General features: G+C 45.2%; 1 protein-coding gene across 1 annotated transcript in view; it reads left to right on the forward strand.

The window, feature by feature from the left end:
- Positions 1-16,364, forward strand: part of LOC148454327 (DENN domain-containing protein 1B-like) — an 87,446-nt gene that overhangs the window by 66,175 nt on the left and 4,907 nt on the right. The window contains exons 17-21 of the mRNA XM_088461033.1: positions 3,405-3,476; positions 3,559-3,615; positions 4,814-4,921; positions 11,412-11,470; positions 13,999-14,197. Of these exons, the coding sequence (XP_088317159.1) occupies positions 3,405-3,476; positions 3,559-3,615; positions 4,814-4,921; positions 11,412-11,470; positions 13,999-14,197 (495 nt within the window). The remainder of the gene's footprint in view (positions 1-3,404; positions 3,477-3,558; positions 3,616-4,813; positions 4,922-11,411; positions 11,471-13,998; positions 14,198-16,364) is intronic.

A 16,364-nucleotide genomic window follows, 5' to 3' on the forward strand; every position in this document is an offset into this window, starting at 1 on the left:
CAAAACAAGTAATATAGTCAATAATATAGACAAGACAGTGATCATTTATAGGGATGAAGAGGATGGGACTTTGTTATGTACGGTGCTGGGCAAATTTGTGGTGCCTTTTAAATAAATGCTAATAATAATAATAATGGGATGGGATCAGCAGAGAAAAAGTTATGTTGTAACAAATGTTCTTGAAACAGAGGGCCTGATTCAGAGCCGCTCGTAAGCGGCCGCTCGTTTGCTCCGAGCGATGTTCGCACATCTGCGCATGCATATGGGTCGTAATGCACATGCACCAACCAGTCATTGCGGTCGGAAATCTTGCGCTCGTAAAACAGCGAGGGGCTGCTAATTTGAGTGACAGAATGAGGCGTTTGTGGGTGGTAACAGGGGAAGGTGCTTGAAAACGGGGAGTGGAGATCCGAAAGCAGGCGTGCCAAACAGTCAAAACGGGTGTTTAATGGGTGTGCATAATTAACAAAGCAGCGTCATCGACCACGTCACTTGGGTGTCTTTTAGCCTGAACTGCTCGCAGTGATAGCGGTAGGAAAATCCTTCCACAAGCACTGCGAGCAGTTCATACTCCTTTCTATGTACTCGATTAATCTAATAAATAGCGGAGATGACGTATGATGCAAGCGGCCAAGGGGCGTCTTTACAAAATAGCGAGCGCATGTTTCGGACGCTCGCTCAGACATAGAGGCGTCAACAGACCGCAAAGAGCGAGCGCTCAATTTAAATATCCGGCCCCTTTTTCAGAACGAGCGTGCGCAAATAGCGTCCGGCTCTGAATCAGGCCCAGGATCCTATGTATGTACATAAGGTTTTAAAAAAAAAAAAAAAAAAAAAAAAAATGGCAATTGTTCCCAAATCACTGGCTCTCATCTGAGTAACGGCACCCGCGGGTGTCATGGACAGATGTATTCAGAGGTATGAATGGAATAATTTCACTGCATTGTTCTTGCACTATAATAGGTACAGATTTACCATACACATGCTCTGTGAGCTCTTCAGAAAATTCATTAGTACCTATTTCACATAAGGGTACATGTTTACTCTACTATTGTACAGTATATATTGTAAAGGAGCTCTAACAAAAAAAAAAAATAGTCATCCCATTGGAATATTTCACATTTTAATTTGTTACTTCTTGGGATAAAATTTGATTCATTTTGGAATTCTTACCAAGACAAAATCCTCGATAATGATAATTAAAAAAATATATAAATTATTAGTTGTATTATGAGAGAGGTGATAATGTAAATAATGGATCAAGTTAATTTGCAGTTTTCTCCCCAGGTTTTGCACCTCATACTGACAGATCCCCCCCAGCATGCACTGCTTCAGGTGTACAAAGCATTTTTTCGCTGGCGTTGCATAATCTGCATTTGGGATGGACATCGGAAGCCCACCATTTTAAGATGACTGGGCTTCCGTCATCGAAAACTTGCCACGGTCACTAACCATTGGATCAAAAGAATTTGATAAAAAAAACAAAAAACATTCTGATGCTTTGTGCTTGCGCAAAAAAACCCCATGTTTGAGCATGTGCAATAGGAACCCACGGCCGGTCGCGATGTTAAACAGCTGAATTCAGCTGTATTTTAGCATCGGATGGCCATTGCTTCCACATCTTTCAGTGGCGGCTACCATCGGAAAGCCACCATCCAATGGTGAACCCACTACCATCAAAAGAAAAACATTGATGGTGTTAAATCATCCGAAACCGATGTCCTTCCCTAATCTGCACTCACTTTAATCAATCCTACAGGCGTAATGAAGCCCTGCCCCGAACTTGCTGCTCACATTTTAGAATAGGAAGAAACTGGCACTGACCACATTAAATATGGAGATTCCCACTAGTCACCAGATGGTATAGCACTTTCAAAATGCTTTATTGTGCAGCTTCCTGAAGGAGAACAATCTATCTAGCAACAACTATGCTGCCAGAAGCGGGAGAGTTGGGAGGTATCATGGACACAATCCAAGCTGCTTGGACAGGGTCTCCGGACATTGGGCCTGATTCAGAGGTGGACGGATTTGCAGAGCCGCACACAAGCCGCTGTGCACATCCATCTATCTCAGATGCAAATGCAGACACCTTCTTGATGCATTTGTGATCCAAGCACTGTGACCGACATCGCAGGCTGGGATCACCATCACGACTGATGAGTAGGGGGAGTATTAGTGTTGGGATCACACACAGACACAGTAGGAGAGTGGGGGTGTATTAGTATTGGGATCACACACAGGCACATGGGACAGTGGGGGTGTATGGGTGGGATGTAGTTAATAGACCGGCGGACGCAATGCTTCCCGACAAGGGACTTAAAATAGGCATTGATATGCCAATGCCTATCTTAATCCCAACGCTGGAAGACCGAACCCCCGCCATCCCGATCGTTCTCCGCCGAGTAAGTATAACACTGAGCATGGGGATGGGGGGGTTAGGTTTAGGGACCCCCCCCGGAGAAGGTTAGCGTGCTAGGCTAGGGGAAGGGGGTGTAGATACTAGGAGGGGAGGTTAGGGTTAGGCAATCCCATTCCGTATAAGTGCTGGTATCACACACAGTAGTAGAGTGGGGGTGTATGAGTGTTGGAATTACACACACACACACTGGAAAGTGAGGGGGGTGGTGTATGAGAGTTGGGATCACACACAGACTCATTAGGAAAGTGGGGGTGTATGAGTGTTGGTATCACACACAGACACAGTAGGAGAGTGGGGGTGTATGAGTGTATGGGTGTTTAGTATCACACAAATCTGAATTCAGACATATGCTTTTTTGTTTGTTACTTGTGCCAGTTTACGCTGTGTGTGTCAATTGTGGGTACCAGATAGCTTATGTAAATATGCGCACAGGTGACTATGCTAGTTGCCAGCACCAGCTCGCCCTTTGTGATTGCTGATTCACCTCTGACGCTGATAGCTGCTTATTCCCATTGGTCGTGCATATATTATATCATTTTTGTGTGCTTTGTTATTTTACAATATATTTTATGCTACTTTCATTGAAAAAGATTATATAAACTGTATTAAAGAGTGTTTTTTTGTATTTAAGGGGCTTAACTATCAAAATAGTTTGGGTTTTTTTCAGTAAAAATACGTTTAAATACTTTCCATATGTTTTTACATCTTTTCAGTCTCAGATCTATGTATGTATTAAATAGGCAAATGGTGTTTCTTTACTTTTCTCTTTTTTTATGTTATTAATTTCCTTTAGCCTCGTAACCTTTACCAATCACCTATGTTCCCCAGTAAGAACTAATAGAAGGGTTTTCATTTTGCATCGAGGGAAGCGAGCAACATATTTACTCACGTGTCACCTCTATTCATGCTCCTATACATGTAGAATCTTCCCCATGTATGTAATGTACCGTACAATCTCATGAGTCTGCCTGTATTCCTCACCCAGAAAGGAGGTGGAACGCTGATCAATAACATGAAGAACCGGACACACCCTACAGTCAGGAACATGCTGAAATATGTAAGAGTGCTTCTGCTGCAAATGGCAAATGACTCTACTTGTCCACATAATCTGGCTACATCTACCTTCTTTTATCTCTCAGGCTAAAGGACAAGCCAAAACAGGCCTGCAAGGAATGAAGAGGCGTATTAAACCCAAGGTAAACGCTCACAGTTTAACACCTAAAAGTTCTCCCGGCATCTTCAGCGCAATGCTTCCCAAACTTCAGTCTCTAACAGTCCAGGTTTTAAGGATCTCCATGATTAAAGCAGAGGTGGCCTAATTAGTACCTCAGTCAGTTATATTTAATGGTCTATGCTCAAGCATGCATAGCCTTAAAATCTGGACTGTTAAGGGGCCCTAAGGGCTGAGTTTGGGAAACCCTGATCTAGGGCCCTCATTTATCCACGAGTATCCCTGCGTATGATAAATGGTGCTCCAGCCAATCAGCTCCTAACTGTCATCTGTGTTATAAATGACAGTTGGGAGCCGATTGGCTGGAGCACCATTTATCATACGCAGCTAGTTTTATCACTCGTTGGTTATGATAAAACTCGTTGATAAATAAGGCTGCAATTCCCAAGTCAGATGGCTCCCTCCAAAATCCTTCCTTGCATTCCTGTCCAGGGTGACCGCAGTTTGCTAGCCAGTTAGACCATCCAATGGTTTGCAGCACGAGTGTATCTACCATTGCCATGATAACAAGGACCCATTAGCTACTGGGCTACATGTAACTAACTTATACGCGCTCTGGACCCTGCTCCCCTCTGCCATCTTCTCTGAGATCTGCACGCGCAAGAGGGGAGTGGCATGCCTGACCACCAACTCCACAAGGCACCTATAGCGCCAGTATACTGTAACTACATGCAGGCAATATAGGGCTCTGTTCAGAGAGGTGACTGTCCGGGTAATATAGGGGGGTGAAGCTTAAGGTGCTCCTCCTTAAAAACATTGGGATCCCCCATCGAAAGTTCGCTACAGGACCTACAATTTCCTAGTTACACGCCTGGGTCACAGAATGCCCAGTCAGTGGATAAATCTGAATGTTCCCAGCAGCACAGGCTCGGAGGTGGGCACCTGTACACTTGTGTGATTGGATAAGGGAGGGCACAGGTGCATGAGACAGGGTCAGTGTCATGATGTGAGGAAAGGAATCAGGTAGTGGAAACAGCAGGGTCCTCCCAACAGCACAGAAGTGATGTCAGTCTCCTGTCAAACTGGAAATTGTGATGGCAGAAGAACCTCTATATTAAACAAAGTTCATCCCATCCAACTTGTTCGGCCACGTCAAGAATAAACTATCCGTGGCTTAGCCATGTTTGTCTCTGGCTGGCATTTTGACCTGTGTTTCACACCAGGAACAGCATCAGATTCAGCGGTTGGGTTCATTCAAAGCAGAACGAAGTCCTACCCGGAACCACGAGAAGCTGCAGAGCCGTCTGCCCATCACAGAGCACTTTGGACAGGTAAGACAAAGTGGCCGTGCGGTTGGGAGGTTTATATAGCATCCAGGATAGGAGATTCATTGCCCCATCAATCAGGACAGTGAGTGACAGATGACAACATGGGAGACACAGCGACATGAGGAAATGACTAGGAGATCTTATAATACTTACTGACGGTACACAGAAGAGACTGAAAACTCAAAGGGGAAAGAGAGAGAGACTGACAGTGTTTAACTAGTGAGGGGCAGCACAGCGTCCAGCATACAGGCAATGCATCGAATAGTAGGACTATAGCAGGAATGTATGAAATAGTATTCCAACTCCAAAATGTTCCATGATGAATTCTCAAAAGTCTAAATAAAATCTCTCTCTTTGTGGGGTAGATTATGGGCAACCAAGTAGCTTTGCGAGCCACGGTGGCCATGTCTACAGGGGTACAAGAGTTTGTAAAGTCTTATTATTTATTTATTAACAGTTTCTTATATAGCGCAACATATTCCATTGCGCTTCACAATTGGAACCATTAATAGAACAGAACTGGGTAATAACAGACAGACATAGAGATAGGAAGGCCCTGCTCCCAAGCTTACAATTATTATTATAATACTATATTTAGATTTCTGCAGTCAGCGCCTGGCCGACGGAGGGGTAAGTATATTTATAGGTGGCGGCTAGATCCATATGGGTGCAGGGTATGCGGTGTCTGGGCCCCCCCCCTGGACACAGGAGCCCGTGTGCACTGAACACCTTGAACCCATTATAGATACGCCCCTGATTCTGACTGTAAGAGGGGACAGCTGGGACAAGAGAAGGGAGTGGGACTCAGGGTGGAGATGGAAATGTATCAAAGCTTGGAGAGAGATCAAGTGAAGAGAGATAAAGTACCAGCCAATCAGCTCCTAACTCATTTTTCAAACACAGCCTGTAAAATGTCAGCTAGAAGCCGATTGGTTGGTACTTTATCTCTCTCCATTTTATATCTCTCCAAGGTTTGATGCATCTCCCCTGGGACAGTTGCGAGGGGGCACTAGTTTTCGGCAGTATAAGTAGGAGTAGGGTAAGCTCTAGGAAGTAGAAGGGCTTTCAGACAGCATTTAAAAATATGAAGGCCGTGGCAGAGTCTGATCAGGAGTGGTAGGTTTGAATTGGATGCTGGGGTACCGGGGAGCCAGTGTAGGGGTTTGCAGATGGAAGCAGCAGACGTGTAGCAGTGATAGGAAGGCATTTAAGATGGACTGAAGTGGGGATAGATGGGTGAGGATAATACCAGATTAGGGACGTGCAGTCAGGGTAGGCAGGGAGGGCAGAGCCTTTTCTGTCATACTCCTAAGATTTGATATAAAAATTATTAGAATAATTCAAAGAAGATATTTATAACTTATAAACATCTTCTTTGTATATTGTAACCATTACTATAGTTAACACTCACCAGCTTTGTGGAGCTCCCTGGGAGATGAGGCAGCAACAGCTCAGCCTCGCTTCTGTATAGTCAGACACTGCTTGCAGAGCTGGGGGCAGGGCCACCCCACAGGCAGCAAACTGCACAGAAAGATAGCGAATAGAGGCGTGCCACGGAGTATGGGGAGTGTGCCTTGAGTACTGAAGGACACCTCGGGTGTTCCATGTGACCAGCAAGTGCACTGCAATGTTTAGAGAACGGAGCTAGGAGAGTGTCTGACCAAGAACTGCCCTGCAGTGTTTAGAGATCGGTAGCAGCATCAGCAATAAGAGCAGACACAGTGAGGCAGGTAGGAGAATCAATTGACTGAAGAGTTACAGTGAGTAGGGTGAGAGACAGGCTCCCAGCACTCAGACCCATCTCCATGTGTGCCTCCCCAGCCATTGGCCTCACCGCACGTCACTATGCCAGATAGCAGGAGGTTGCAGTAGTCAAGGAGGTAAATGATGAGAGGATGGATAACAGTGTCAGACGTATTCTGGATAATAGAAGGGCATATGGTAAGGTTGGAGGTGGCAGGACTAGGAGAGAGACGGGATGTGAAGAAGAACGCAAAGGGCAGGGTCACATGTGACACCAATGCAGCGGGCTGGGAAGTGGTGACCTTATAGATCCTCATGCCGTCAGCAGTCGATATGTCTACAGCATGTTATAGACGGGACAAATTCAAGCATAGTAACAGTGTCAGCATTATAACTGTAATCATGATCGTAAAGCTGTCGACATGCTGACTGCGGATAGCATGAAGATGGACAATTTGGATGTATGCCAGAGGGAATGGTGTGCTATTGATGGTAAGGGAGATATGAGGGGAGGTGCTATAAGCACTGTATCACACATGCTGAGCTCTAGGTAGTGGGGACATCCATGTGGAGAGACTAAGGGTGGGGGGGGAGATGTTTGAAACCTCGGAGAGAGATAAACTGGAGGTGTTTCCCATTGCAGCCAATCAGCTTCTAACTGTCATGTTATAGACTGTGATAGATAAATGATAGCTGAAAGATGATTGGTTGCTATGGAGAACTTCTCCACGCTATGGGGTATATTCAATAGGCTGCGAGACATGCAAAAAAACTCGCACCTGCGAGGTTTCTCCTGCAGGTGCGGGTTTTTTGCTATTCTATTAGATGCGTGTTTTGTTTTAAAACACACCCCAGGAGGTATTTTTTTGCGCACCTCCTGAGCAATCGTGATTTTTCCTGAAATCGATGATTTCAGGAGAAATCACCGGGACTTGCTCTGATACCCCAGCGGCACCCCACCTGAGGACTAAGCAATTGGAAGTATTCAATTAGTCCTTAATTACTTACCTTCGGCAGCGCTGTCTTCTTCATCCTGCGTCGGGAGCTGGCTCTTCTGCAGCAGGGCTGAGTATGTGAGTGTGTGTGTGGTGTTTGTACGTGTGTATCAGTGTGTGTGTGTGTGTGTGTGTGTGTGTGTGTGTCCCGGTGTCACTGTGCCCCCCCCCCCGTGATGGGCGCTGGGAGAACTACATCTCCCAGCAGCCCTTGCTCCTCCCACCAGCCCCTGGGACTCCCAGCAGCCCCCTCTCCAGTAAGAAGAGAGAGGGGAGGCCGCCAGGAGCCGCGGAGACTACTGGAGACGCCCGTTAAGGTAAGTGTTTTTTTTCTTACAGTAAACAATACGCGCCGCGAGGTTTTCAGAACTGAAAACCCCGCGACCAGTATTTTTGGAATTGAATACGGCAGGTACGGGAGCGCGCACACCCGCGGTATTTCTAAATTGGGCGCAAGGTTTTTACCTCGCTAAACCTCGTGCCCAATTGGATATACTCCTATGTATCTTGAAGGTTTCATACAGCTCCCCTTATTAAGAGTGAATAGTATGAGAGAGTGCAGGAGGGTTAGAGGGGTAAATGTGAGTGTTGTTAGAGGTGGTACCGGAGGACAAAGGAGCTAACAGTAAGAAAAGCAGAGGGCCAAGAACAGGGCATTGGTGGACCCCAACACATAGGCCCGTATTCAATTAGACACGAAAAGTTGGAAACTTTTCGCCTATTTGAGATGCGAATTTGCGGCATGCGCGTCCCCCCGGTTCACCGTATTCAATTACAGAACAGACGAAAAAGCAAATCAGCGAATGCGTAACAGGCAGAAAGTACTGAACAGATTGGGGGAATCAGTCCGTACCCCCAAAATGAGACACACTGACACTGGAAATCATGACCGATGTGTACTATTAGCCCTAATAAACGTACTTTGTGTCCTTCAGTTGTGTTAAAAGCTTTCTAGAAGCATATTTGTAAAAATGATGAAAAATTATAGAAAAAAGTATTTTTCGTGGAAAATAAATATTCCAGTCATATTCGGGGTACTTGAAGATGGGTTCTAGCATATTGCTAAAGTGCACTGTAAAAAAATGTGAAAAATCCACCTGCTGCATGTACCTGCATTCCTAAAAACACCTGCCCTATCAAAACAGCCCCCCAAGAAACCTATTTCATTACTTTTTATCCTTGTCCCCCCACTTTTCTCATTTTCACCCCCAAAATTACATCTTTTATTTTTTTGGCCGATTTATCCTTTGGGGAGGGGAGATGGGGGTCCTCAGGGTTCTGAATAAACTCCCCCCCCCCCATTTGCACCCCAAAAATCGAGATTTTGCACTTTTTTCCACCTGCCAAGTGTCTTATTGGAGAAACTTTTCTGCCTGTATCAGTGCATTGAGTTTCCGCTTAGGTGAAAAACGTCCTGGAATTGAATACGGCAGGTACGGGAGCGCGCACACCCGCGGTATTTCTAAATTGGGCGCAAGGTTTTTACCTCGCTAAACCTCGTGCCCAATTGGATATACTCCTATGTATCTTGAAGGTTTCATACAGCTCCCCTTATTAAGAGTGAATAGTATGAGAGAGTGCAGGAGGGTTAGAGGGGTAAATGTGAGTGTTGTTAGAGGTGGTACCGGAGGACAAAGGAGCTAACAGTAAGAAAAGCAGAGGGCCAAGAACAGGGCATTGGTGGACCCCAACACATAGGCCCGTATTCAATTAGACACGAAAAGTTGGAAACTTTTCGCCTATTTGAGATGCGAATTTGCGGCATGCGCGTCCCCCCGGTTCACCGTATTCAATTACAGAACAGACGAAAAAGCAAATCAGCGAATGCGTAACAGGCAGAAAGTACTGAACAGATTGGGGGAATCAGTCCGTACCCCCAAAATGAGACACACTGACACTGGAAATCATGACCGATGTGTACTATTAGCCCTAATAAACGTACTTTGTGTCCTTCAGTTGTGTTAAAAGCTTTCTAGAAGCATATTTGTAAAAATGATGAAAAATTATAGAAAAAAGTATTTTTCGTGGAAAATAAATATTCCAGTCATATTCGGGGTACTTGAAGATGGGTTCTAGCATATTGCTAAAGTGCACTGTAAAAAAATGTGAAAAATCCACCTGCTGCATGTACCTGCATTCCTAAAAACACCTGCCCTATCAAAACAGCCCCCCAAGAAACCTATTTCATTACTTTTTATCCTTGTCCCCCCACTTTTCTCATTTTCACCCCCAAAATTACATCTTTTATTTTTTTGGCCGATTTATCCTTTGGGGAGGGGAGATGGGGGTCCTCAGGGTTCTGAATAAACTCCCCCCCCCCCCCATTTGCACCCCAAAAATCGAGATTTTGCACTTTTTTCCACCTGCCAAGTGTCTTATTGGAGAAACTTTTCTGCCTGTATCAGTGCATTGAGTTTCCGCTTAGGTGAAAAACGTCCTGGAATTGAATTTGGAGTTAAGACGCAAACAGGCGAAAAGCGGCAATAGGCGAAACTTTTAGCTGATTTCGGGTTTTCACGTCTAATTGATTCTGGCCCATGGCAGGAAGGGAAGGAGAGACACTGAAGGAGCGGTTTGATAGGTAGGAAGTGAACCAGAAAAATTCACGCCCTTGGGGTGAATGGTGCATATGAGAAGAGGGGGATCAGTGTGCAAAGCAGCAGAGGGGAGGAGGAGTACGGGGGAGTGACTCATAGGGATAGATCTACTAAAGCTTCCAAAACAGGCCAGTGGCAGCATTTCCCATAGCAACCAATCAAATTCTAGGATGTAATAGAGAAATGACAGCTAAAATCTGATTGGTGGCTATGGACACCACCTCCGCTTTTCACATTTAGGAGTCTATTTACTAAGCAGTGTTAGGAGACAGAGTGAAAAGTGATAAGGTGCCAGCCAATCAGCTCCCAACTGTCATTTTTCAAACACAGCCTGTGAGATGACAGTTAGAAGCTGATTGGCTGGGACCTTATCATTTTTCACTCCGTCTCCTCACACTGCTTAGTAAAAAGACCCCATAGAACCTTTGCTATATGGGGGGATTTGGACAGACCAGGTTGTTCCACACCTTTGTGCCATACTTGCCTACCCTCCCGGAAATTTTCCCGATATTTCGCAAGTGTAGGCACTTCTCCCGCCTTATGCCCACTTCCTAGTGAAGTGGGCAGAATGGGAAGAATATTACCGGGGACCGGTGGGTCTGTGCATTGGGGGCGGGTCCAAATGACGCGATTCTATGAGAATAGCGTTATTTAGCCACGCCCCCTATTTTAAATATCCGGCGTTTATGGTGAACTCCCACGAGGGGGCAGGGCTTATTGATGCAACCCCCGCAGTCCCCACCCCCAACTCCACCCACCTGCTTCTTCCGGGGAGGAAAATGAATAAGTCGGCAAGCATGCCTTGCGCACATAAACTAGCATTGGGGGGTCTGCAAATGGATCTTAGTGAGGAAAACACTCTGGCAGCCTGTTGCTATACACAGGGAGGTGACCCGTTTATTTTTTGATAAATGTAGCCTAGACACCCCACCATAAGCATGGTCTTAGAGATAATAAAACAGTGAAGCAAAGGCAAATTTCTGTTCATGATTTTAACATAATTTCCATGGACACTTTGCAACAGGGCGCAGATGTAAAGACCGGAAAGGAGCTGTGGACATTAAAATGCGCTTGGCAGACTAAGATGTGAAGTAATGTAGCCGTTCAGTTCTGTAAATTTGTAATTATATCTAAATGCTCTCTACGGTTTCCTTACAGTCTCGTCCCAAGAGACCAGGAAAGGCTTACGCGGAGGGGAGCTCCTGGGAATGCGAAGGGTGAGTGATAATCCCAGTATTCAATAACCAAGACGGCATAATAGCAACAAGTCTGGGTACAGCATATACACTAAATCACTCAATATCTTTTTATTATTTAGTCCACCACGTGTGTTATTACTCTATAACATTATAATATGCAGCTTCTGAGTGCCCTATTACTCTGTAACATCTTATTACAACAACCCAGCTCCAGAGTACCTTATTACCCCTGTAACATCTTATTACAACAACCCAGCTCCTGAGTGTCTTATTACAGTAACCCAGCTCCTGAGTGCCCTATTACCCCTGTAACATCTTATTACAGCAACCCAGCTCCCGAGTGTCTTATTACACCTGTAACATCTTATTACAGCAACCCAGCTCCCGAGTACCTTATTACCCCTTGTAACGTCTTATTACAGTAACCCAGCTCCTGAGTGCCCTATTACCCCTGTAACATCTTATTACAGCAACCCAGCTCCCGAGTGCCTTATTACCCCTTGTAACGTCTTATTACAGTAACCCAGCTCCTGAGTGTCTCATTACCCCTGTAACATCTTATTACAGTAACCCAGCTCCTGAGTGTCTTATTACCCCTGTAACATTTTATTACAGCAACCCAGCTCCTGAGTGCCTTATTACCCCAGTAACGTCTTATTACAGTGACCCAGCTCCTGAGTGTCTTATTACCCCTTTAATGTCTTATTACAGTAACCCAGCTCCTGAGTGTCTTATTACCCCTGTAACATCTTATTACAGTAACCCAGCTCCTGAGTGTCTTATTCCCCCTGTAACATCTTATTACAGCGACCCAGCTCCCGAGTGTCTTATTACAGTAACCCAGCTCCTGAGTGTCTTATTCCCCCTGTAACATCTTATTACAGCGACCCAGCTCCTGAGTGTCTTATTACCCCTGTAACATTTTATTACAGCAACCCAGCTCCTGAGTGCCTTATTACCCCAGTAACGTCTTATTACAGTGACCCAGCTCCTGAGTGTCTTATTACCCCTGTAATGTCTTATTACAGTAACCCAGCTCCTGAGTGTCTTATTACCCCTGTATCGTCTTATTACAGTAACCCAGCTCCTGAGTGTCTTATTCCCCCTGTAACATCTTATTACAGCGACCCAGCTCCCGAGTGTCTTATTACAGTAACCCAGCTCCTGAGTGTCTTATTCCCCCTGTAACATCTTATTACAGCGACCCAGCTCCCGAGTGTCTTATTACAGTAACCCAGCTCCTGAGTGTCTTATTCCCCCTGTAACATCTTATTACAGCGACCCAGCTCCTGAGTGTCTTATTACCCCTGTAACATCTTATTACAGTGACCCAGCTCCTGAGTGCCTTATTACCCCTGTAACATCTTATTCCAGCAACCCAGCTCCCGAGTGTCTTATTACAGTAACCCAGCTCCTGAGTGCCTTATTACACCTGTAACATCTTATTACAGTAACCCAGCTCCTGAGTGTCTTATTACCTCTGTAACATCTTATTACAGCAACCCAGCTCCCGAGTGCCTTATTACCTCTGTAACATCTTATTACAGCAACCCAGCTCCCGAGTGTCTTATTAACCCTGTAACATTGTATTAGTGACCCAGCTCCCGAGTGTCTTATTACCCCTGTAACATCTTATTACAGTGACCCAGCCTCTGATTGCCTTATTACCCATGTAACATTGTATTACATCACTCCAGCTCCTGAGTGCCTTATTACCCCAGTAACGTCTTATTACAACAACCCAGCTCCTGAGTGTCTTATTACCCCTGTAATGTCTTATTACAGTAACCCAGCTCCTGAGTGTCTTATTACCCCTGTAACATTGTATCACTCCAGCTCCTGAGTGCCTTATTACTCCAGTAACATCTTATTACAGTAACCCAGCTCCTGAGTGTCTTATTACCCCTGTAACATTGTATTACATCACTCCAGCTCCTGAGTGTCTAATTACTCCAGTAACATCTTATTGCAGTAACACAGCTCCTGAGTGTCTTATTACCCCTGTAACATCATATTACAGCGACCCAGCTCCTGAGTGTCTTATTACCCCTGTAACATCTTATTACAGTAACCCAGCTCCTGAGTGCCTTATTACTCCTGTAACGTCTTATTACAGTAACCCAGCTCCTGAGTGTCTTATTACAGTAACCCAGCTCCTGAGTGCCTTTTTACTCCAGTAACATCTTATTACAGTAACCCAGCTCCTGAGTGTCTTATTACCCCTGTAACATTGTATTGAGTGTCTAATTACTCCAGTAACATCTTATTGCAGTAACCCAGCTCCTGAGTGCCTTATTACCCCTGTAACGTCTTATTACAGTAACCCAGCTCCTGAGTGCCTTATTACCCCTGTAACATTTTATTACAGCAACCCAGCTCCTGAGTGCCTTATTACCCCAGTAACGTCTTATTACAGTGACCCAGCTCCTGAGTGTCTTATTACCCCTGTAACATAATATTACAGTAACCCAAATCCTGAGTGTCTTATTACCCCTTATTAGAGTAAAAGCAAAGTACCTTATTAACACCCCTCTGTCTTTTCTTAGATATTTTGAAGGGACATGTGAGGAGGGGGATCCGGAGTCTAGTGAACAAATGGAGTACCCCCTCCTAGAAGATGGTATGGATCTACTAAACGAAATCTTTGAAACCCTAAACACAAGAACCCCTGGAGAGAACTGTGCATTATATGGGGCACATAGTCTGGACTGCTTCCACCTAGAGGACAGTAAATACTTCACACAGGTGAGGGGCTGTCGGGGAAAGGCGATGGATTCACCGCACAGGTAGCGTGCAATGCAGGTAGTAGAGCACTAAATAACAGTGTTTACCAGTCTGCAGTACAAGGACCTCAACCATACGCAATGGTGGCCACTAAAACCTATTAGATCAAAGTCAACGTAACAGTTTATTCTCAACTAATACAGTATATTAAAGTGTTTGCAAAACAACTTAAATGTAATACTTATTATTATTAAATATTATAAGAGGTGGCTTGGGTAATACAGCCCACCAAGAGCCTATGCAATGGGGCCAGAGCAATACGTAATATGCAAGCCCTTATCCTCCTGTATCAAATCTCTATTTCCCTACAGGCTTTATAAGCTTGCCAGCAGGGCCCCTCTCACCTCTGTCTGTCTTACCCAGTCATCTTTTATTTTTCTAAGTTTTTTGTTCACAATCGTGAATCGCAACATAATATGTTGGCTCTATATACATAACGGTTAATAAATAAGGAGTGCAGAGATGTAGGCATAGGTGCGATTCCTGCGAGTCCGTCCGTATTTTTAAAATGGTAATAAATTAAGAGGCAAAATCAAAATTGGCATGTGAAAGTTGGGAATCCCGAAATAGAGCATTGCCTAAATTTGAGGCAAAGCTATGATTTTTTTTTTCCTGTGCCTCTCTGGATGATTTTCAGACTTTCGAGGAGAAAGTTGAAAGATCGACAGTAAAAAGGTAGACCGTTACAAAAGGTTGACAGGGTCAAAAGGACGACATTGGAATGGTCAACTTTTTTTTTAAGGTAGGGTTAGGCACGTACAGAAGGGTTAGGCACTAGAAGTGTTGGTTAGGGCTACGCACTTACCGGAGGGGGATGGTTAGGCATTTACCGGAGGGTTATGTTTAGGCACTAGAAGTGATGGTTATGGCTAGGCACTTGCCAGGAGGTTATGGTTAGGCACTAGGAGTGACGGTTAGGGCTAGGCACTTGGCAGAGGGTTATGGTTAGGCACTAGGAGAGACGGTTAGGGTTAGGCACTTGCCAGAGGGTTATGGTTAAGCACTAGGAGTGTCTGTTAGGGTTAGGCACTAGGAGTAACATTACGGTTAGGCACTTACCAGAGGGTTATGGTTAAGCACTAGGAGTGACTGTTAGGGTTAGGCACTAGGAGTAACATTACGGTTAGGCACTTACCAGAGGGTTAGTGTTAGGCACTAGGAGAGACGGTTAGGGTTAGGCACTTGCCAGAGGGTTATGGTTAAGCACTAGGAGTGACTGTTAGGGTTAGGCACTAGGAGTAACATTACGGTTAGGCACTTACCAGAGGGTTAGTGTTAGGCACTAGGAGAGACGGTTAGGGTTAGGCACTTGCCAGAGGGTTATGGTTAAGCACTAGGAGTGACTGTTAGGTACTTACCGGTGGGTTAGGCACTAGGAGTGACGGTTAGGTACTTACCGGTGGGTTAGGCACTAGGAGTGACTGTTAGGGTTAGTGTTAGGCACTAGGAGTGACAGGGTTAGGATTAAGCACAGAGGAGTAGCGAGGGTTGTTCCAGTAGAACATGAGCTCCGGGTGCCAAAATGGACAGAGGGCGTCATCCAGGTATCTGGAATTCATGGGGCGCTGCACAGTATGACGGCCGCCTGTTAGTTCGATCTCGATTTGTTTGCTCTATATCCTAAATAAGTTACAGATCGGAGATCCATTTCTACATTTCTGCTCCCTCAAGCTGCCCAGATGCCTCCCCTCTGGCCCCCCCTCATCTGTCACCTCCCCTTTCCTGTCAGATTGATTACATTCACCTCTCACCTCTTTAACCACTTGCCTGGCATGGTCGTAATTTTCTGACCACTCCAGGCAGTTCTTTATCTGCTCTGGTCACAAAATTTCCACCAGTCAGATAAACATGAGGGCTGCTGCTCTCAGAGGGACCTCACCTAATTCACTCATTAAAAAAAACCCAACAATTTGGGAGGAAAAAAAAAAATAGTCAGTTAAGTGGTTAATTCCCTCACCTCTCTACCATGGGATCGGCTCTTTGCCCGTGTCCACTACTTTCTTATTGGCTTCGGTCACCACCCCTCTCTGATCGATTCTTTGCCCCTCCCCTCTCTTTTCTTATTGGCTTCTGTCAACACCCCTCTCCATTTATTTTCTTATTGGCTTCTGTCACTGGCCCACTCTGA

This window comes from Taudactylus pleione, unplaced genomic scaffold (genome assembly GCF_031769625.1).
Source record: "Taudactylus pleione unplaced genomic scaffold, aTauple2 ptg001005l, whole genome shotgun sequence".
Lineage (NCBI taxonomy): Eukaryota > Metazoa > Chordata > Amphibia > Anura > Myobatrachidae > Taudactylus > Taudactylus pleione.